Source organism: Tamandua tetradactyla, chromosome 20 (genome assembly GCF_023851605.1).
Source record: "Tamandua tetradactyla isolate mTamTet1 chromosome 20, mTamTet1.pri, whole genome shotgun sequence".
Lineage (NCBI taxonomy): Eukaryota > Metazoa > Chordata > Mammalia > Pilosa > Myrmecophagidae > Tamandua > Tamandua tetradactyla.
This window is the reverse complement of record NC_135346.1, coordinates 13,194,914-13,218,112: the sequence shown is the minus strand read 5'-3', so window position 1 is coordinate 13,218,112 and position 23,199 is coordinate 13,194,914. Positions and strand designations below refer to the sequence as shown.

At 38.0% G+C, this 23,199-nt stretch overlaps 1 protein-coding gene across 12 annotated transcripts; it reads left to right on the top strand.

The window, feature by feature from the left end:
- Nucleotides 1–4,085: 4,085 nt before the first annotated feature.
- Nucleotides 4,086–22,574, top strand: SKP1 (S-phase kinase associated protein 1). 12 transcript variants are annotated; one of them, XM_077138445.1, is made up of 6 exons: nucleotides 4,086–4,355; nucleotides 7,459–7,555; nucleotides 12,112–12,185; nucleotides 17,061–17,204; nucleotides 19,105–19,245; nucleotides 22,285–22,574. In XM_077138445.1, exons 1-6 carry the CDS (start codon nucleotides 4,347–4,349, stop codon nucleotides 22,318–22,320), a joined length of 501 nt encoding a protein of 166 aa, XP_076994560.1. In that variant the 5' UTR covers nucleotides 4,086–4,346; the 3' UTR covers nucleotides 22,321–22,574. The 12 variants fall into 12 exon arrangements, with proteins under 12 accessions (XP_076994560.1, XP_076994562.1, XP_076994570.1 ...); XM_077138447.1 differs by lacking the exon at nucleotides 4,086–4,355 and adding an exon at nucleotides 4,469–4,652; XM_077138455.1 differs by lacking the exon at nucleotides 4,086–4,355 and adding an exon at nucleotides 4,470–4,652 and having other exon boundaries at nucleotides 7,480–7,555.
- The last annotated feature ends 625 nt before the right edge of the window (nucleotides 22,575–23,199 follow it).

The window sequence follows — 23,199 nt, the reverse complement described above, 5'->3', positions numbered from 1 at the left end:
ACAGAGGAGAGGTGGTAGGCTGGTTTTAATGGCTTCAAATTAGCAAGCCCTGGTGTCTGAATTCCTTGATGGAGGGATTCCACCTGAGTTAGGCTTCACCCCTCCCCTGGGGAAGGCACAGGCTCCAGACAAGACCCCCAAAGAGCTCACTTCTGCCTATGCCTGGGGCAGTTGCAGCCTGAAATGTCCTGCCGCTGTATCCAGAGGCAGTCAAGCCTTTGTAGATACACAGCCACAAAAACCTGTTTCCTTCTCTTTTTTTCCTCCTTTTTTTTGTCAGTCCTGCCCCCTTGGTGCCGGGGCAAAAATGAGCAACCTCCGCTTTGACCAGGTTCACCTAAGCTGGGGGCCTATTTTTAGTAGTCAGAATTTGTTAATTAGTTCCACAATTGGTGTTTGACTGTGCCCAGTCCCTGCTGCTGGTAAAGTCCTTTCCTTTCCCCTGTGGGAAGCGGCCTGTGGGGGAGGGGCACTGGGTGCTGCAGCTTTGGGAACTCACGGTTCTGGGGGGTGCTCGCAGCCAGTCCAGCTGGTCCAGACTGGGGTACGCTGTGTGTCTGGTTACTATCGTGGCTCCGGGACCTGTTCTGTACTGTTTATGGTTATTCAGTAGTTGTTCTGGAGGACGAACTAAAACGTGCATGTTGTTAAGCCGCCATCTTGACCCGGAAGTTCTCCAAAAGGAGCCTCCTGGTTCACTTCTGATTTTCAGTAGCCTTCTCTCTAAGCATCTGTGGGTCCTCACTTAGCTTCTCTAGGGCAAATTCCGGATTTGATCTCTTAGTGTCTCCAAACATTAGTGTCTTGCTCTCTCTGCTCTCTCTGTTGGCTCTGAGTTCTCTCACAGAAAGGGCTCCAAGAAAGGATTAAGACCCACCTTGAATGGGCAGGGTCACATCTCCATGGAAACAACTTAATCAGAATGTCTCACCCAACAAGTCTGCAAGATTCGATTAAAAGAACATGGCTTGATTGTATAATGACACAGCATTCACAATGTGACTGTGATTGTGAAAACCTTGGTTCTGATGCTCCTTTTATCCACCTTATCAACAGATGAGTAAAACATAGGGAATAAAGATGAATAATAGGGGGAACAAATGTTAAAATAAATTTAGATCGAAATGCTGGTGAGGGGTGGGGATATGGTATGTATGAATTTTTTCCTGTTTTTTTTAATTTCTTTTTCTGAATAGATGCAAATATTCCAAGAAATTATCATGATGATGAATATACAACTATGTGATGATATGGTGAATTACTGATTTTATATGTAGAACAGAATGATCAAAAGTTAAGAATGTTTGCGTTTGGTGTTTTTTTTTTGTATTTAAAAAAATTTTAATTAAAAAAAAAAAGAACATGGCTTTTCTGAGGTACGTAACAACTTCAAACCAGCACACTGCCCATTCTCAGAATCTCCCAAACCTACCTGGGGGTCTTCATCTCTCCCTATCCCTGGGTTGAGTGGATGGGAAGAAGGAATGGGAGAGAGCCCCTTCTCAAGGACCCACATCAGTAGCTAACTGCAATGCTCTCCTCTCTGACTCAATCCTTATATCACCCCCAGCCTTTTGGAAAACTGGCTCCGACATCATCGTTCCTTCCTCTACTGTTGCTGGTATAAAATTTACAACTTGAGCCCTTTAGTCTCAGGCTTTCAGTGCTCTCAAATACTTTCTTACTCTAAAAAGCTTTGCATTTCAAAAATCCATTTTGCAAATCAAGATCCAAGAATTTACCCTTTTTTTCTCCCCATTCAGCCCTTTCACTTCTAGAGTAACAACATGGTTGGTTTAATTTTAAGTGGAAGACATACTGTTTGGCAAAAAGGAAAAAATAACCAGAGGAAGATAAGGCCCAGAGATATAAAGTAATTTTCCTAAAAATCACACAACAGAGGCAGGTGGTCTAACTCCCAGAGCCCCTGCACTCTATCAGGAGAACAGGACTGTGTTGTTCTAAGGTGGGTGTCTGAGAAAATTCTTGGCAGCGAAGTCCCATTTTAGATGCACTGTCTGGACTCTGGATACGTGTTCCAGCTCATAGGACAGTGTGTAAGCTAAGAAGTGATCCTGTCTCCTGCACCCTTCACCCATCTCAGCCTAGGAATACTCCCATGAACACTACAACAACGAAGACTACATTTACAAAGGGAGATCATCTTTGGAAATGATTTCACCAGTGATATAGAAATCCGTTTTTCCCATCTGATTGCCTGAATCCAAGGCCTTTAGCTATCCTGGAGGTAGTATGGTAGGAATGGTTGTAGATTAGAAGATTTCCCTGGCATTTGAGGAATGGGCTTAGATTAAATATCTGGGCTGCTATGGTAGGAGCTTGGCTGGGGCTGGAGTCCAGGAGCCTCAGTCCTGCTTTTCAGTGGTTGTGTGACACTGGAAAAGTTCATTCTCTTCGGTTTTGAGTTTTTTCCCTCCACAGAGCAAGGGAGTTTGAGAACATGGTATGTAGAGTAAAGTACGGATCCACACACATCCGGGGGGCACTGTAAGAGTCAGTCCTTCTGACCTGGGCTGGTGGTTATGGACAAATGAGTGAGGATGAATCCTGCTCATCCTTCACCCCCAGTCCTGCAGCTACCTTGTCTGGAGTCTCCTGAGTGTACATTTGATGTTTGGTGCTAAATGAGTCACCTCTTGACAGATACTGCTGGCCTTTTAGTGCTTCATGACTGAGACCCAACTTACCCTAGACTAAGAATCACTTGGAGAACTTTTTCAAAAAAACAGAAATACTTGCCCCAGAGATCTACAGTAAGACCCGGGAATCTGCATTTTCATGACCTAAGGCCAATTTACATTTTTTAACAAAAATTTTTTGCATATGTATTACATTCATGTAGATCAAAATCCAAAAGGTTGAAAAGGGAATAAAATGAAAAAAATCACAATTATCCTTGTCCCCCAGCCCCTTAGTTCCCCTCTCCTGAGGTAACCAATTTCTTATGTATACTTTCTGATATAATTTATGTATATAATAATATATAGAAGTAAATAAAATTTTTATTTTTAAAATAAGCATCTCTCGGTAATTCCAATATTGGGGGTCCCTAGACATATTTGTAAGAACATATACCTACTTTTGGTCCAGTACTGGGTTCTCCAGCAAGACGTGTGACCTGGCACTGCCCAGTCCTGCTAAGGATGCTCAGAGTTTACAAGGTTCTACCTTCATAAAAGCCATGGGCAGGAGAGCAAAGCGGTTTCACGAGGTCTTACATGGAGGCCTGAGGCTGAGGCTGGAACTGCTGAAGGCAGGGCTGTGCTATAGAGAAAAAAAGTATGAGAGCAGGTCCTTTCATCTTCCTGTCATCAGCGGTGGCACCTGGCAGTCACTGGATACCACAGCTTGTAGATAAAGGCCTGTAACCCAAGAAGCCTCTTGGCCTCCCTGCCTGGTCCCATCCCCAAGTAACTGTAGGCCTCTGGTTTCTTCAGATGGCCCTTTGTGTAAGAGCCTTTGTCTCCCTGGTGCCAGGAATACCAGGTGAGCCAGGTGCCTTAGTCTCCTAGGAAGAAAATAACAACTGTTCCCCAGGCAGGGCAAGGTAGGGCAGGGCAGTTGAAGTCCCTGATTGGGGTGGGTATGGTGGCCTTTCAAACTTCCCTTTTCCTTTAGACTTGGTTTCATCCTACGGACCCTACTACAGACTTCTACCAGCACCTTCTACACCGAGTTCTGTTCACAGCTGTATCCCGAGCACCAGGCCTCACGCACCTAAGGGCTCAATACATATTTACTGAATGAATGCTCACTGCCAGGGAAAGAGGCTTCCTTCGATATTTTGGGTTTCCTGGCACCACGACGCAGTTTTAGACCGAAAGGCCCTTCAGGAATCAGTGGTACAAAATAAGGTTTAAGAGCACCAATGTGTAAGGCAGACCTGAATTCCAATCCTGACTCTTCCACTTATTGGTTCTGAACTTGTTCCTTCACATATAAGGGGTGGTGATGTAACGATATTTCACCTCATTGGGGCATTATGAAGAGCGTGAGGAAATTAATGTTAAGAGACAAGGCCAGGCCTATCTGTTCAGTGAAGGAAACGAGCCCTGAGCAGAAAGAACTTCAAAGTGGTGACTGCAAAAAGTACATCTGACGGTTCATTTTGCTCTGGGTCCCAGTTTTTCCATCATGAAAGAAAAGTCCCATCTCCTTCAGAACGCCATTCGCCCCTCCGCGTTTGTTTTGTCGCCGTCTAGACTTTTCAGGACCGGGGTCTTTAACTTGCTTGGGACAGCCCCTGCCTGAAGGACCTTCCAGATCGCAGAGGTACCGCACTCGGCCCCCGCTTCCCGCTCTGAGAAGAAAGAGCCGCGCTTTCGATGGTGGAGGTAAGACTAAAAACCCCTCAACTCACCTCACCACCTTTCCGCATGGCACTGCCTTGCCTGCGCCCTGGGCCCGCCCCTCCGTCTTTCGCTTCCCGTCAGGCGATCTCAGCGGCCAGCCCAGCCAGCTCTGTGACGCCGCAGGCCTTGGGGTCCTCGGCACCTTCGCCCGCGTATATAAAGGCGTTCGCCTAGCGGCGCCCGTGGAGTGGCCTTGTTCTCTGCCTTTTCCTTCGTATTGTACTGACGCCGCCGGCTCGCCTCAGCCTCCGGCCCACCGTCTCCGCGAGACCAAATACCGTGAGTAACCACCGAACGAGCTGTAAGGGGTGGTTTGCAAGCTGGGTGGCGACGCGATGCTGTTTAGGCTGCCGAAGGCTGTAGCCAACTGGGTCTGGCCTTTCCTCAGACCCATGGAACTCGTTGCGGGGCCCGTTCTTGGGGTGGTACCATCCGGGCCCCGTCCACCGTCCCCTCCTCTGCCCCTCGACTCGGCGAGGCCGCGGGGCGCCCGGGCGGGAGAGAGAAGGTCCGAGCCTGAGCGCCGGGTTGGGCCCTATCTGCACCGGGGAGCGTCACCCGGCGCCGAGTCCTGCCGCAAGGCCCGAGGCTGCGGCTTGGGACTTCGCTTGGCCCGGGGAAGTGAGGGCGGGGGTGACGGCGGGGTTTTGAATGGGGTTCTTGGCTGTCGGGAGCGTGTGCATGTGGCCATGTCCTTTTCTGTTTTTTCCTGTCTTGCGGTGAAGGTGATAGTGGTAGTGGTAGTTCGGAATTGTTGGCTTCTTGGCTCCTATCCTTTCTCTTCCTTGTGTTTGGCGTCACTTGCCACCGGTCCTGACAGTGCTGTGTCCTGGGGCCGAGGGATTTTCTGCTCTTAATATTTATCCCCATTATTTTACCACGACTTGGAGTCGCTGAAACAAGTGTTGTAAACAGCAGAGACCATCGTCATAGTGGCGTGACTTATAGGAGCCCTAACTCGGTAAAGCTTCACCCGAAATATCCGACTTTTAATTGGCTACCAGATTCACTCGCTTTGGTTCATTTTTTAATGGAGGTGTGGATCTTCGGAGCATGAATTTTTCATCAGAGCGACACTGTAGAATGTGTCTGTGTCATAGAACAATACAGAATCCTCCACCCTGCAGTCTAAAAAGAGGTGTCAGAATTTCGGGTCACAATGGTACAGGGTTTAGTTTTTTCCTTTGTGATATTATAAAACCCACTTCAAGCCAACCATGGAGGGTGATTTAATTCCAATTAAAGGAGCCTAAAGAATTGAAGGAATGGTCTTTGAAAGCATGTCGGATGAGCATTTCATCTATTATTATCTGAAAAAAATGACATTTAACTCTGGCAGCATAACACTAAAAAAAGTTATCTTAGACTGTTAAATCTAGGATTACAAAGTGCATCCAATTACAGATTAAACGATTGCCTCTGTGCTGTTTAGAAGATCTCTAATTCCTCTCAGAGTAACCTAATGCACAAATTTGAGTATGACTAAGCAGATCTTGTTATTTATCCTGAGTTATTTGGAAGAAATATGAAATGGTCACTCTGCTTAAAAGTAGCTTTATTGTCATTTGTGGTCCTGTAATATTCATTCCAGTACTATGCTAAAAATGACATAACATGTTTTGTAATTAAAAATAGGGCAGGTTAAAATATTTACTTTTGTGGGATACCTTTTCTCATTGCCTTGTCACAGGAAGCATTGTTTCTGGGCCTGCTCTGGGCCCTTCTCCTTTGAGCAGGACAACTGCATTATTGGCAAACACTAAGCAACCTGGAGAAGCAGATGTGTATGTGAACTGGGAAGTGAAATGTGATTGTCTTCAACCTTGGTTGAGTGAGAGCGGGATATTTCAGTGGCTGGTTTTAAAACATGCATTACCATTTGCTTCCTTCCCTGAATTGCTAGTCTGTTTGGAAAAGCTTAATGAATGTTTAACTGATAGTGATTTTAAGTCTTTGAACCTAAAATAGGTCTGTGAATTTTTAAATGCCAAATTCTATACTTCGCTGATAATTCACACTATTTTTAATACAACACACTTGGAGAGATTCAGAAATACTTTAAGTTAGTAAGTAGTGACATCACAGGGTTATGAAAACATCAGAAGTTGGGCTTTCAAAAACTATACTTGGAATTGAAGGAGTCTTGAATTTTAGTTTTTACTGCCAGGTATTGCTGCCTTTTTTTTTCCTTTTAGAATCTGGAGATGATAAAAAAAAAATTGCTCAGTTAGAACTTTTACTTTTAAAGGAATCAAAAGTTTTTTGTTTTTTTTTTTTTTTTGCTAGAACTCAAGTTCTGTGAAGTTAATTGCTTAATTAGCTTTTATGTTGGAGGTATCTTTTTCCCAGTGACTCATAATTAAGCTAAGTTAATAAATACATTTTGGAGCAAGTAATACTTTATTTCTGTGGGGATTTTAACAGAAGATCTCAAACTTTGACACCTGGTCAGTAATCAAAGATAAAAAGAGGAGTCTGGGAAATTTAAGCCCTTTATTAGATTTAGGGAATTGTACTGACATCTGTTTAATCTTTAAATCATTTTATTCTCTTGTATATGGTACTGTATTGGTCCAAACATACATAATTATGCTGATCTACTCTTTGGATCTGAGCTTATTTTTTTTATTAGTAGAGCTCACTATGGAAAATTTTTCATCTGTTAGCTTTGTTTATTTTGGACTGACTTCTCTCAGGCTTACAGGGGGTTAATTGTGACAGTTGACTATTCAAATGGAGTAATCAGTAGTCAGTGGAAGCAGAATGAAATCTAGTAAGTCAATTTCAGAGAGACATATTTTACATCAAAATTATAGAGTGTAACTTAAATTTATACCAATAGTGAGTTCAGTGGGGGCAGCCTTTAGAAGCTTCTGTTCTTGGGAGTTAGACATTAAAATATTTCTGTAGAAATACTTATAGGTTTGCCTGGGAATAACCACTTAGGACAGTATTTTTATACTGCAGGTCCTAGGGATTTTTTAGTTAGTAATTTAGAAAGTTCTGACACCATACTTGATGAAATGTCATATAGAACTGACGTTTATCTCTTAAACTCCGAGATCAATATATTACCTTTTTTTAGATGCCTTCAATTAAGTTGCAGAGTTCTGATGGAGAGATATTTGAAGTTGATGTGGAAATTGCCAAACAGTCTGTGACTATAAAGACCATGTTAGAAGGTAAGTTTATTAGAAAACCTGGATGGGGGAGAAAGAAAAGGAAATGTGTACTGTGAATATCAGTCTGAATATCATATTTATAGGAGCAGCAGTCTCTCATAAGGTGCTCAAGAGTATGAAGGGGTAAAGTTTACATTTCTTCCTTTGGGAAAAGGAAAAAAAGTATGAAGGAATAAAGTTTGCATTGTTCTGATGCAGATCATCCCTTCTGTACTTTCTAAATTAATGAGGGTTTTTGTTTCCTTTTTAAATGGATAAGGCCATAAGATTAAATGGATTTCCACATCTCAGATCAGACAGTGGCTCATTTCTGTTTCACATAAATTTGGATTTACAATTTCTAATGGCAAAAATTAAAGCCCTTGGAAAAAGGATACTTTCCTATATGGTAGCCAAATCAAGCACCTTGTTTCAAGGGAGGAAGTAAGCTGGGTAGAAATCTGTTGTTGTTTTTTAATGTTTTCTGTTTTGTCTATTTTTTTTTTTATTGCTCTGAAACTGCTGCAAGGTGTATATGAAGCATAGCAAAGAAGCTAGGTTAGAAAACAGGTCCTGAGACATTTTGAGACTTACTAACCAATGTGGATTTCTTTGTATTTCAGTGGGCTGGTGGATATTAATAGGTATATGGAAATGTAAAAGTAGATTGATGGAAAAAAAATTGTAAGTGTTCTTCCATACCCAAATGTTAAGGTTTTTTATGTAAGGAAGATCTGCAGCTTAAGTGAAGAGAAGGGGTTATGTGCCAGTCACTAGCTATATGCTGGTGAAAGAATGTAAGCGAGACATGGTCTTTGCCCTAGGAGAATTTATAAAGTGATAGCAAAGCCAGACACCAAACAAGGTAAGCAGTCACATGCTATAATTAGTGTACTAATAAAGTTGTGTGCTAAGTAATGCTTTGGGAGCAACATGGCTGATGTTATTCTTCAGGCCTGTGAAGAATATATACTAGTGAGGTGATAACTTCAAATCTAGTAAAATTAAGTTGTTTTGGGAAACCATTCTGAGGAAGAATACCCAGGGTTGGTTAGGAAAGAGTGAAATTGAGGTTTTTAGTTGGGGGTCTGTGGGGTGAAAAGGGATTGTGTTACAGGAGTTGGCAGTAAATGAAGAATGAATTTGCGAAGAATGGAGAAGGTTACTTTGAGTTTGAACATTTTATGTTTGAGATTCCTTCAGGAGATTATGTAGTAATCTACTAGGCAGTTCAGTATGTGGATCTTGGCTCCTATGTTGTATGTAGACTGCTAGAGATTTTTTTAAAACAACTGACTTTATTATGGGAATATAAATCCGTAAGAGTAGGTGGGGTTGGCTGCCGGCAGCCACATTGGGAAGGAAGAAAGGGTGGTTAAGAGTGTAGAAGTCAGAAGTAAATGGAGAATCAGTGGAGTAGGGATTTGTGGAAGTCAAGGAAAGAGGAGTCGTTTTGAAGGGACCAGAATGATTGCCAGACTGCAGACTGGTTGGTCATTTAGGATTTCACAGTTAATAAGTTCGAGTTCTTAACAGCAGCTTTTTAGGTGTAGTAGAGGCAGAAGTTGAATTAAAGAGAGCCCTCTGTTCTCTAGTGTGTGGCTTTTGCTTTCTGATAAAAGCTGAACATGTGATTCTTTTTTGATACCAGTCGTGGCACCTACACCCCAGTATACTGGTAACTTCACATGATTCTCTTCTGTTAAGTTGTAAACCCCTTGGTACATCCTACAGTCACTGTTCACCAAGTACCTGTTGACTGAAGAACTATGGTATTGTTAATAAAGAGTGAAAGCAATCCAAGTGTCCCTAAAGGCTGGTGAGTAGGCTTTAACTAGAAGATGTAGAAACTGATACCCAAATTGCTGCCTGAATACTTGCTTTGGCAATGAATGCTTTCTTTATTTCATCCACTTGGTGCCTGACATACTAATCTGTCCTGTGCTGTTTCAACGAGGCATTTGCCAACCTAAGAACATAGGGCTCCTTGCAGGTTTTCAAAGCTAACTTTGATCACTGAAGCAAGTGAGTTGTGATAGCAACAGTTAAATTATTCTTTCCTCTATAACCTTTGGGGATCTGGGATGAATAGCTTTATCTTAAGTAATAATACATATTTAGATTCTAGCCTCTTGAAGAAGGGAGTCTATTGAATTTGACAACTTACTACTTTCCTTGTTTTGCATCAGCAGTGTCTCTGGTTATGGGTTTTATGTAACTTGGAAAACAAATAAAACCTTTTAAACAGAACAATCAAGAGGGAATCTTGGCATGCATGTACATGTGGATTGGTTGATTTGTTTAGGTCCAGGCTATGGTACCAGAATACTAGTCTTTCAGAGGTCCGTGAAACTCAATAGCTTATAGGAATGACTGTTGCTACTTGTGCCTTCAGTGTAAAAGCAAAAAATATTGCTGGAGAAGTAATCTTTTACAACCATAAGGCCCTAATTTTTTGATATAGTTTAAACCTTCTCCAAATAGGATTTAGATCTAAACAAGCTGGTCTTCTGTATTAATGTTTCCTCTAATATCTTCCCAAACACAAATATTTTACATAGTGAACTTCTTTCTCTCTTCTTTGATTAAAAATATTTTATACTATTAGCTCAGGAAAAACATATCCAACTTGGGCTTCACATGAGACATTGTCATTTTATAGTTTTACTATAGGCTTTGATGGGGTCAGGGAAAAGCATCAGTGGAAGGGAAGAGGGTGAAGATAAGTGAATCCATCCATAGAAAATAACAGAGTACTATTCTTTTTAAATCTGTTCTCATCTACCACTCCACTGGAACTGTTTATTAAAACGCAGTGACCTCCCTGACTTCAAGTATACTGTCTGTTTTCAGGTCTCGTCTAGACCTATTGATAGAATTTGATGGTTGGTAGTTTGCTCCCTTCTTCCTTGGCTTCCAGGATACTTCACTACTTAACTCTCTCACAACTGCTGTTTCCCCATCTTTAAAGGCTGCAGTTTCTTAGGCTTAATCCTTAAACCTCTTCACTGTATCTATACTCATTCCCTTGATTATCTCATCTAGTCTCATAGCATTATAAGCCATCTGTACACCGATTCCCCAATTTATCTATACTTCTGATCTCTGTTCCTAATTACTAGACTTGAATATACAACCTCCTTTTCTACCCTTGAATATGTAATAGACATCTCAAAGTTATGAAACAGAGCCCTTAATCATTTCCCCCTGCCCCCAAATTCCACAGTTCCTCCGGTAGCCTTCCCCATATCAATGATGGCAACTCTAATGGTAGCTCCATCCCTCTAGTTGCTCATACCATACACCTCAGTCATCCTAATTGCTTTGACATTCTAATTCCCATCTGTTGGCAGATCCTATTGGCTCTACCATTAAAATGCATCCAGAATTGGACCATTTCTTACCTCCTCCCTCTATAGCTACTAACAATGTCCAGCTACCACTTTGTGCCTGGATTATTGTTAGTTTTACTCTTTACCCTTAATCTCTACTGTCTTTTTCCAGTATAGCAGCCAAATTACAAGGCTTTATTACTATTTGGTCTCCTTTTAATTGATCTCATGCTGCTTTTCCTTGTGCTAACCCTGCTCTAGATTCCTTAGTGGTTTTAGAACATTCCAGATACTCCTACTAGAAGGCCTTTGCATTTGCCATTCTGCCTCTTATTAGGATTTAACCAAAATGTCTCACTGAGGCATCTTGAACAACCTTATCTAAAATTGCAACAATTTCCCCTTTCCCCCAGTCCTCCTTTGTGTATTGTTATATCTCTACTGTATAGAATATCAGCTGGCATATGTTAGGGATTTACATGTTTGACTCAGCACTGGCCATATCTACATCACTAATACTCTGCTGCAACCATTACACCATTGTCATAACTTTCTGCATCTAATTGCTATTAAGTAACTTTCTTAGGCCACTTTTGTTTAATCATGTAAAAACTGAAGGATAGACCCATTTGGTTTGAAAAAATATTCTTACTTAGAATCTTCAAGTAACGTGGATTTTAAGTTCTTTGAGGTTCACTGATCACTTTAAGAATCTAAAAGTTTGACCTTTTTACCAGAGAATCCTACAGATATGATATTATAGGCAATAACATGTACATGTTGAACAAACAGCATGAAAGAGAGCATATGTTGAAAGTAAGTCCATCAACCCAGGTTCTATTACTTGCAGTACTTTTTACTGTTTTACTTTTCTAAATGCAGTCCATCCAAAGAATTTGGTATGAAGAATTAGGATAAGGGCCCAGTTTTAAATTTTTTCCTGATGGTTACTCAGTCATCTCAATCCCAATTAAGAAATAACTTTCCCTCTTAATTTAGAGCTCCCTTTGTATAATATTCCTGTATTTATGTACTCATACAAGTTTATAATATTTTGGGTGGCCCATGGACCACTAATTTTAAATGCCCCTAAAAGAACTATTCTTAGTAGTAAAGTATTTTTGTATTTTTTCAGACAGTCTATCTTCTAAGTTACTTATTTGAAACATAGCCTTGTTGAAGTATTTGGTGTAAATACTCTCGTGGAGTTAGGAAATAATGGTGACTGTCTTATGATTTGCTTAGATTTAGGAATGGATGATGAAGGAGATGATGACCCAGTTCCTCTACCAAATGTTAATGCAGCAATATTAAAAAAGGTAAGGTCTTTAAAGATTTGATTTTTAGAGTGGGGACACTTAAACTTTATAGTGAACTTAGCTTTTAAGCTTTTGCATACTTAAATTGTTCCTTTGTGTAGATGAATAGTTCTTCTGAGTCTAGCATGTAATACTTCTAATCCTGATGAAATGGGATTGAATAGATAACCTTTTCAGACCACAAGTTCCTGAAAGACTCAAACCATATTTGAACTTACTCTACTATAAATTTTATTTGGATATATTGACCAACATTTTAGCTAATATTAGTTAAGTCCGTTCTGCCTAAAAATACAACACTGATTGATGCAAATAAATTCAGCAATTCTAATACAAAACTTAATCACTTAAAATTGCTTTTGAATTTGAATATTCTTAAACATTTGTTTGAATGATATTTGAATGTCCTTGAATAATATAATAATATACAGAAAAAAGTTCTGCCTGATTCTTTTTAATAGGACATATGGAGTCTTATTTTTCAACTTACTTTTTAACAGTGTCTTGGTGACCTTCTTTTATCAGCGTACATAGATCTATCTTGTTATCTTTAACTCTTACATAGTGTCCTACTGTACAAAAGAACTACAGCTAATGAGTCTTTATTGATGAATATTTAGTTTATAGTTTGCTTTTTTTTTTATACTAATGACACTATAGTGGCTATTCTCACACTACCTTGGTGTGCCTATGCAAGTGCTTATCTGGGAGAAATGTAGATTATCAAGATGTAGACCCAGACCAATCTGAGTCTCAGGATGGTATACTTTGATAGATACAAGTAATAGCTCTCCAAAAGATACCAGCTTTCAGAGCGTGGTCGAATTGAATCATGAATATCTTAATTTTTTTTCTTAAAATGGCTGGTATCAACATAAAGGGAAGTATAAACAGTTTCATACCCATTCCTGTCCTTCCGATTTGATCCACCTCCTTTAGGTAATCATTTATTCTTTTAATGTTTCGTAATGCAGATATTAACAAGTAAATGTTTTCCCCCATTCTTAATAAGGGAGCAAACTATGCACTTTTATATGTACTTTTCTTTTTTCATTAACAATATCCTATATTTCTATATTGGTACATAGATAGTTTCCTCTTTTTTTTTTTTTTTGACAACTCTACATAGTATTATTAAGACTCTGTAAATGTACTGTTGTTTATTGAACCAGGCCCTGAGTATATTTGAGTTTTCTGGTCTTTTGCTTTGGTACATTTAAATTACTGAAGTATAACAATATGAGCTTAGCAAAAAGGAAAGTGTTTGTCTTGTTTGTTCACTAAATGCGTATGCCCAAAGGGAGCTTAAGAACAAGAGATGTGTGTTGTTGTTCCCCAGTTGATCACCGTACTTTGTGTCTAAGAATAAACAGTTTTCTACATAGAATAAGATTTTACTGTTTCAGGACACATGGCTCCTTACACAAGCCAGTTATTTAATTTTATACTCACCTAAAGAAATAACAGCCTGTTCCCATATTGGGGGAAAACCTGGTTTATCCTAGACTTAAAAAATAGGGATGATTGGCTCATTTGGCCCCCTCCTAAGGGGTTTTCAAAGATCACTGACCAAATGCATTTCATCCTAACCTGTGCATGAGACACACCTGCACTGTGTATTTTTCTGTACTCCTACCAAGTTTTTCTATTCTCTTACTAATTTATTACCCATTTTTTTACTCTCCGTAGACCGGTTAAAGACTGATTCTCTAAGCCTGAGCATTTTACATGTTTTATTGGCCGATTATGTTTTCTGTATTGTGTTTCCCTTCACCCATCTTTCTGTCAGACTTTTTATAGGAGTTCTTTAATAGATTTTCTACAAGTTTGCTTGGCTTACATTAATTCATGATATTTTATGGCTCAGAGCTTTACATTTTATCAGTTAGATTCATTCTTTCTGACTTCTGAGTGTTGTCTTAAAGTTGACGTGTTCTATTTTCCACTAATGTAAACTGCTTCCAAAAGGATTTGTTCTCATTAATTCAGATGCCAGGTACTTTATCAGTGTTGGAGGTACAGTAGTGAGCCAGAGAGACAGAAACTTTTGCCCTTAAGTTCACATACTTAAAGGAGTGGGGAAACAGACAACCTAAGAAGTATATACCAAATGCAAAAGCTTTGGAGATTAAAGAAGGAAAGAGGGGTAGACTGGGTAGTGGTAGATGGATAGTTGGCTATTTTTAAAATAAAGATGGTCAGGAAATGTCTTACTGAAAAGGTGATCTTTGAACAAAGACAGGTAAATATGTAAGGGAAGAGAATTCTGGGTAAAGGGAGTAAGTGCAAGCACCCTGAGCCAGGGGCATGCCTGATGTCTTTTGGAAGGCAGAGGGTAGTGTGGCTGCTAAAACATAATGAACAAGCAAGGGGATAATAGATGAGATCAGAGGGCCCTACCTCACTAGATGGGCTGGGTAAGGTAGGGCCACTTCTGAGAATGAGAAGTTTTTTTTTTTTTTTTAACCTATTTGTGTTATTATTTCCTATGAATATTTACTGTTAAGTATATTGAGTTTATACAAACTGTAAAACTATACAGTAAAATCTCCTATCTTTGTCTTTCATCTGATCCCCTCTCCCATAAGTAATAATCTGCATTAGTTTCTTACATATCCTTTTTAAAATGCAATTTTTTGAGAGATTCACATACCATACAAACCATCCAAAGTATACAATCACTGTCTTACATGTCCTTTTAAGAGTTTCTTCATAAGTGAATGCTAATCGCTGTTTCTTTACTTATACAACTAGAGTACTTCTTTTAAAAGCTATCATTTTATTGAAGCCCTTTATGCTTGGCTTTTCCTCCTAAAAATAATTCTGCATCTTATCATCTCTGCCATTTTCTTTCAGCATTATTTCCCCTAACATTTTACTATGAAAAGTTTTTAAACATGCGAAAAAAGTAAAAGAATTTTATAGTGAACACCCATGTGCCTACCACATCCATTGTACAATTCAATACTTTCAGCATTGATTTTGGTCTATCCATGCTAATACTCATAGTCTAGTTAATCAGCTTTCTGAAACTTTAACCATAAAATATTCATTCCCCTATAAGGGAACATGTTTGGGCTTTTTCTGCTTTGTTCTGACACCAAATATCTTTGTACATGTGTCTGGATTATTTAGGATTGCTTGGTTATAGTGGATGTACATTTTCAGCTTTACTAGGTAGTGCTAGATTACTTTTCAAAAGGATCTTATCAGTTTACACTCTCCAAAAGAGGAGTTTATGTTTCCCTCACTCTTTAGCCAACAGTTAGTTCCATCAAAATCGTCATGATATTTTTATTTGGCAATCTAAAGTAGTATTTTAGTCTTGTGTTCATTTTGCATCTCTGATTACTAGTGAAAATTAAGCATTTCCTCGTGTTTGATTATTGAAATTTCTTTTGTGAATTGTCTGTTCATATCTCTAGCCCATTTCTTTGTAGTGATTTTTATGATTTTATATTCTACAGGCCAATACATTGTCAGTTGTACATATGGCAGGTATCTTTATCATTGTCTTGACGTTATGTATCTTTTTAAAAAAAATTTTTATTAATTAATAAATAATTAAATATGACAACAAAGGAACACAAACATTCTTAACATATGATCATTCCGTTTTACATATATAATCAGTAATTCACAGTATCATCATATAGTTGCATATTCATCATCATGATCATTTCTTAGAACATTTGCATCAATTCAGAAAAAGAAATAAAAAGACAACAGAAAAAAATTCATACATACCATACCCTTACCCCTCCCTTTCTTTTTTTAATTTATTTTATTTATGATGCATAACCACATATAAGCACAAACATTCTTATATGATCATTCTGTTCTTGTTATATAATCAATAACTCATATAATCATCACATAGTTGTATATTCACCATCATGATCATTTCTTAGAATGGTTATGTATCTTTTTAATATGGTGAAGTATAGTAATCTGTTTGAATGGTTTGCTTTTATCTGAGGTCTTCCACCCTCTAAGGTTGTAAAGAATGCATCGTTTTATTTTTGCTTTTCAAGCCTGTCTGCTGACTAGCATATTGTTCAAATCAGCCTCTAACTGGTTCTTTTTTTTAAAAATTTTTTATTGTGAAAAATAACATATACAAAAAAGCAATAAATTTCAAAACACTGCAGATAGTTATAGAACAGATTTCGGAGTTTGATATGTTACAGTTCCACAATTTTAGATTTTTCCCTCTAGCTGCTCCATGATACTGGAGACTAAAAGAAATAGCAATATAATGATTCAGCAGTCATACTCATTTGTTAAATCCTATTTTCTCTGCTGTAATTTCACCTTTTCCTTTGATCTTTCTCCCAGTCTTATAAGGGTATTTGGGCTATACCCATTCTGATTTTTTCGTGTTGGAAAGGGCTGTTGATAATAAGGGTTGGGGGTGGAACTAGTTGATGTTATGGAGAGGTTGGCCCCTCTGGATTTCAGGACTTATCTGGCCTAGGAACCCATCTGGAGGTTGTGGGTTTCTGAAAAGTAATCATAGTGCATGGAACCTTTGTGGAATTTCAGATCCAGCCTAGGTGTTCTTTAGGGTTGGAGAAATGCTTTTGATTGGGGGTTGAAAAACCATGATAAACAGCAATATCTAGCTGGAGCTTGTGTAAGAGTAGCCTCCAGATTAGCCTCTTGACTCTACTTGAACTTTCAGCCACTGATACCTTATTTTGTTAAAGTTCTTTTCCCTCTTTTGGTCAGGAAAGCCAAGGGCTAGGCTCATCCCTGGGAGTCACATTCCACTTTAACTGGTTCTTATCCTAATGTGAAAATAAACTTGCCCCAGCAGTGTAATGAGTACTTTGTGACAAATACCACAGAGGAATGAACTTCTGTCATTTGTAGGTCATTCAGTGGTGCACCCACCACAAAGATGACCCCCCTCCTCCTGAAGATGATGAGAACAAAGAAAAGCGAACAGATGATATTCCTGTTTGGGACCAAGAATTCCTGAAAGTTGACCAGGGAACACTTTTTGAACTTATTCTGGTATGTTTTTGATATGTACTGTAAAATGACTCTCTCCCAGAACCTTTAACACAGGCAGAATTAAATTTGTTATACTCATTGATACTCAATTCAAATGTAATGTAGAGTCCACATCATTAATCTCATTAAATATAAATGGTCTAACTGCCATAAGGCAGGGGTTGTCAGATTGAATCAAAAAAGAAGATTCAAGTATGTACGTGTACAAGAAACCCACTTTAAATATAAAGAAAGATTGGTTTAAAAGGATGGAAAAAGATATACAATGCTAACATTAATCAAAGAATGCTGAAATGGCTTATGTTTATATCAGGCAAAACAGATTTTGGAGCAAATACTACCAGGTATAAGGGGGTGGTTTTATAATTTAATAAAGGGATCAATTCTTTAAGAGAACAAAACATTCCTAAACATTTATCTACTTAAAAGCAAAAGTTCCAGTAAGTGAAATAAAACCAATAGAACTCTAAAGAGAAATAAACAAATCCTCAGTCATACTCAGAGATTTCAACACCTCTTTCTTGGTAACTGATGGAAGTAGACAGAAAATCAGTAAGGGTATAGAAGGCTTTAATACCACTATTGACCAACTTGTCTTAATTGACATAAAACTCTACATCTAAAGACAGCCAGAATACATATTCTTTTCCAGAATACATATTCTTTTCAAGTTTATATATACTACCAAGTTAAACCGTGTTCTGGGCCATAAAACAAGTCTCAAATTTAAAAGAATTCAAGTCATACAATGTTTGTTTTCTGTCCATAGTGGAATTAAATTTAGAAATCAGTAATAGATATCTGAAAATCTCTAAATTTTGAGAGCTAAATAATATAGTTCTTAGTAACCCATGGGTTACAGAAGAAATCAAAAGGGAAATTAGAATGTATTTTGACCTGAATGGAAATTAAACAACATCAAAATATGTGTGACATAGCTAAAGCAGTACTTAGAGGAAATTTGATAGAACTAAACTCAGTAGTAATGAAGAAAGGTCTCAAATGAGTGCTCTAACTCTATCCTAAGAAACTAGTAAAAGATCAAATTAAACCCAAAGTAAGCTGAAGGGAATATTAAAGAGCAGAAGTCAGTAAAATAGAAAACAGGAAAATAGAGAAAATCAATGAAACCAAAAGGTGATTCTTTTTAAAGATGAATAAAATACGTGCTACAACTGTTTATATTTAAGTTCTTAAAGAATGGATATTTTTTTTTTATTAAAAATTAACTAACACAACATTTAGAAATCATTCCATTGTACATATGCAATCAGTGATTCTTAATATCATCACATAGATGTATGATCATCATTTCTTAGTACATTTTCATCGATTTAGAAAAAGAAATAGCAAGACAACAGAAAAAGAAATAAAATGATTTATAGAGAAAAAAATAAAAATACAAAATACAAAAAATATATATAAAAAAACTATAGCTCAGATGCAGCTTCATTCAGTGTTTTAACATAATTACATTACAATTAGGTAGCGTTGTGTTGTCCATTTTTGAGTTTTTGTATTCAGTCCTATTGCACAGTCTGTATCCCTTCAGCTCCAATTACCCATTGATAATTTTTTTTTTTAAAAAGGATAAATATTTTTGCTGCAACTTGACATATGATACTTACCCCTGATCTTCTTTCTCCCAGAAAAGGTGACCATTTTTTAACATTTTAGCTAGTATTGTTTGCTTAAGGCAGCACAGAGACTTGGTATTATGGAGGTATAACAAAGAAGGGGATATATATGCAAAAATGGCTTTCACAGAAAACTTATGTTTGACTTATTTTCCTCCCTTTAATTTTTTAAAATTAACTAGCATATTAAGTTTAATTAGATATGATTGTTAATCACTAACTTTAAATTTAGTTAGTTAATGAAAACAACTGTCACCTCACAGGCTGCAAACTACTTAGACATCAAGGGTTTGCTTGATGTTACATGCAAGACTGTTGCCAATATGATCAAGGGGAAAACCCCTGAGGAGATTCGCAAGACCTTCAATATCAAAAACGACTTTACTGAAGAGGAGGAAGCCCAGGTAGGTAGCCCACAGCTTGTCCTTGATATGTGCTTTTTTTTTTTTTAACTTTTTTATTGTATAGTATAAAATATACAAAGCAAAGAAATAAAAAAGCAATAGTTTACAAAGTACTCTTTAATAAGTAGTTACAGGACAGATCCCAGAGTTTGTCATGGACTACCATACAGTCCTCTCAGATTTTTTCCTTCTAAATGTTCCAAAATATGGGAGGCTTAAATATTTTTTTATCATCACAGTTGACTTTTTTCCCTTTTTTTGTGAAAAATAGCATATATACAAAAAAGCTATAAGTTTCAAAGTACAACACAGCAATTAGTTGTAGAACAGATTTCATTTGGTATGGGTTACAATTCCACAATTTTAGGTTTTTACTTCTAGCTGCTCTAAGATACGGGAGACTAAAAGAGATACCAATTTAATAATGATTCAGTAATCATATTTGTTTGTTAAACCCTACCTTCTCTGTATAACCCCACCATCACCTTTGATCTTTCTGTCCCTCTCTTTAGGGGTATTTGGGTTATGGCCATTCTAAATTGTTCATGTTGGAAGGGTCTGTCACTAATATGGGGTAGGGGTTTGAAACTATCTGATGTTCTGGAGAAGCTGGGCCCTCTAGATTTCAGGACTTTTCTGGACTAGGGACCCATCTGGAGGTTGTAGGTTTCTGGAAAGTTACCTTAGTGCGGGGAACCTTTGTAGAATCTTATATATTGTCCTAGGTGTTCGTTAGAATTGGGTGGAGTGGTTCTGGTTGGGGCTTGGCAGGTTATGATAGGTAGCAATGTCTAAATGAACCTTGCGTAAGAGCCACCTCCAGAGTAGCCTCTTGACTCTATTTGAACTCTCTCAGCCACTGATACTTTATTCGTTATACTTCTTTTCCCCCTTTTGGTCAGGATGGAATTGTTGCTCCCACGGTGATAGGTTGGACTCATCCCTGGGAGTTATCTTCTATGTCGCCAGGGAGACTTTCATCCCTGTATGTCATGTCCCACGTAGTGGGGAGGGTAATGATTTCACTTATAGAGTTGGGCTTAGAGAGAGTGAGACCATATCTGAGCAACAAAAGAGGTCCTCCAGAAGTAACCTATAGGCATATGCCTATAGGTATACTAAGCTTCTCTGCTACCTACATAAGCTTCACAAGAGCAAGCCTCAAAATCAAGGGCTTGGCCTATTGATTTGGGTGTCCCTAAAGGTTTTTTTTGTTTTGTTTTGTTTTTAATTATTTTTTATTGGTGTATATTATACAGTCACATACCATCCAAAATATACAGTCAATTGTTCACAATATCATCATATAACTATATAGCTGTGCATTTATCATAGCAATCGACTTTTTTTCTTTTTTGTGAAAAGTAACATATATACAAAAAAGCAATACATTTCAAAGTACATTGCACCAATTAGTTGTAGAATGTCCCTAAAGTTTGACACAGTATCAGGAGATTTCCTCATGTTAAGGTTTAATAGTTCCATATTCTTTCTCCCATCCCACAGGAGACTTTGTCAATACTTTTTGATTATCTGCTTAATGTACTCTAGGATGTACCCAGGCATTACAATAAGCTATCCAGGATTAAAGGCCTTCATTTTTATTCTGGGCTCCCTGTGTTTCACTTGTTTAAATGAGCTATACAGATAGGTTGAGTTAGATTATGCACTATAGAAAATACCAATTCCAGACCAATACACCTTTCTTCCTTTTGTCTCAAAGAGTATGTGTGGTTCTAAAATACAATGTCTTCTTACCCCTGTGTTCTGAATTACTTTTACCCCAATGTGATGTACTTTTTAAAAGAGATTAAAACCCATTTAATATGCAAGGTAAAGAGGTGTCTGTATCAAGAAGTCTTGAGCTCATTTGAGGGCTAATAGATACCTTCTGTGACCTAAACGTATTCTTACTGACCTGTCTTTATAATTAAAACACTTGGACATTGTGCCTGTTCTTTTATAAGTAAAGAACAATTTGTTGGGTTGTTTCTTTTCTTTTTTTAAGTTTAACTTCCATTTTATTTTCTTTCTGGAGATTAGTCCATAAAGACTCAGCGCCTTACTTGGGCTTTGGCAGCGGTCATGGGCAGCATCCACAGGTCTAAATCAGGGTAGAGGGTGTCCTGTCCTTTTGAGCTTCACAAGATAGGTTTCTAACTACCTTGCTGTGAATGGAAGAACTCACGCAGTATTGTAGTTTCACATACAGCTTAGGAAGCATGTAGGTGTCGAAGACATTTGCTGTGGAAATGTCCCTGATGGCTACGACCTGTACTGTGTTTTCAATGATGAACTTAATGGCCTTATTCTTGGGTATGCAGCTGGTGCAGTGTGTGTAGTAAATAGGCTGCACGTGCCCATGGCCCATTTTGGCAGGACTGTTGTTCCTTCTTTTCTTTGCCATCTTAGAAGCAAACATCCCAAAAAGAGCAGTTTGTTTTTAACCAAAGGCATGCTTTCATATTAGCAGTTACTAGTTTTAGCATCTGGGACCTTTTGTATTGACGATATCTGATACATAATTGACTTCAGAAAAGCAGGTACTACTGATGGATCTATGCTAAGATATTTCAGAGCCACTTAGTGAATGGGGAGAAAACAATTGAATAGATCAGGATGATTTTGTTGATACAACTACAAACTGAAATGCTACGTATGAATTATTTAAATTTGTTTTGTCAGCTTTGGTGACTGAAGCTATAATTGCCCATTGTTTTTGTTTTTTAATAGTTACAGCAAGGGAAGAAAAAGAACCTGGGGAGGCAATGGTTCGTTTTTGTGGAATCTTATATATTGCCCTAGGTGTTCTTTAGGATTGGCTGGAATGGCCGTGGTTGGGGCTTGGCAGGTTATGATAGGTAGCAATGTCTAACTGAACCTTGCTTAAGAGCCACTTCCAGAGTAGCCTCGTGTTTTTCCAGCTTTCCATCTGTCCCTTTCTGACCCACTTCAGAGGTTATTGATGAATCATTAGATAATATTACAAGTCTTAAAAAAGACTACTTGAGTTAAAGTACTTCCTCACATCTCTTCTAGGTACGCAAAGAGAACCAGTGGTGTGAAGAGAAGTGAAGCGTTGTGCCTGACACTGTAACACTGTAAGGATTGTTCCAAATACTAGTTGCACTGCTCTGTTTATAATTGTTAATATTAGACAAACAGTAGACAAATGCAGCCGCAAATCAATTGTATTAGCAGAATATTGTCCTCATTGCATGTGTAGTTTGAGTACAGATTTCAAATCTATGGCTGACTTTCTTTTAGTATGATCAAAGTTTTTTTTTCTTTGCTTTGAATAAAACTGAACTGTGGGTTCTCTCTATATAGACCAGTGGCATTTTGGGTTTTCCCTCTTTATGTAAAGCAATTACTGCCTAGTTTACTGTTCAGTTAACTTCAGTTTAGTTACCTTTTAAAAGTTGGTGTTGTAAATAAAAACAACTTGGAAAAAGTTTTCTGAAATAGAATTAACAAAGTATTATCTTATTCATGAGTTGAAAACTGGAAAAGGTTATTTGAGGTAAATGTTCAGAGTTGGGGATATTAGGATGTCTTGGGGATATTAGAGAAGACTCTACTCTTCGCTCCCTAAAGTCAAAGAATACCACCAATATTGCTTAGTCTGTAAAGAGAACTCCCTTAATTGGATCTGAGGACTTTAATACTTTTAATCTTCTCAGCTTTGAATATGTTGGCCAGAAATTCAGTTACTAACCAGTTTGTGTCTTTTTGGGAGAAATGTAACTAGGCAGTTTGTAGTTTTACAATTGAAAAAGACACTTAACCCACATGGTATGTCATCTTTTTATAATCATTATTCCCATGTGGGGAAACTATTCACACTACATGCATGTACAAAATAATTTAACCTTTAACATTAAAATGTGTGGCAAAACCCAAAAAGCATCCATCACAAATGCAAGATACTTTAAATAAAAAGTTACATAGTAG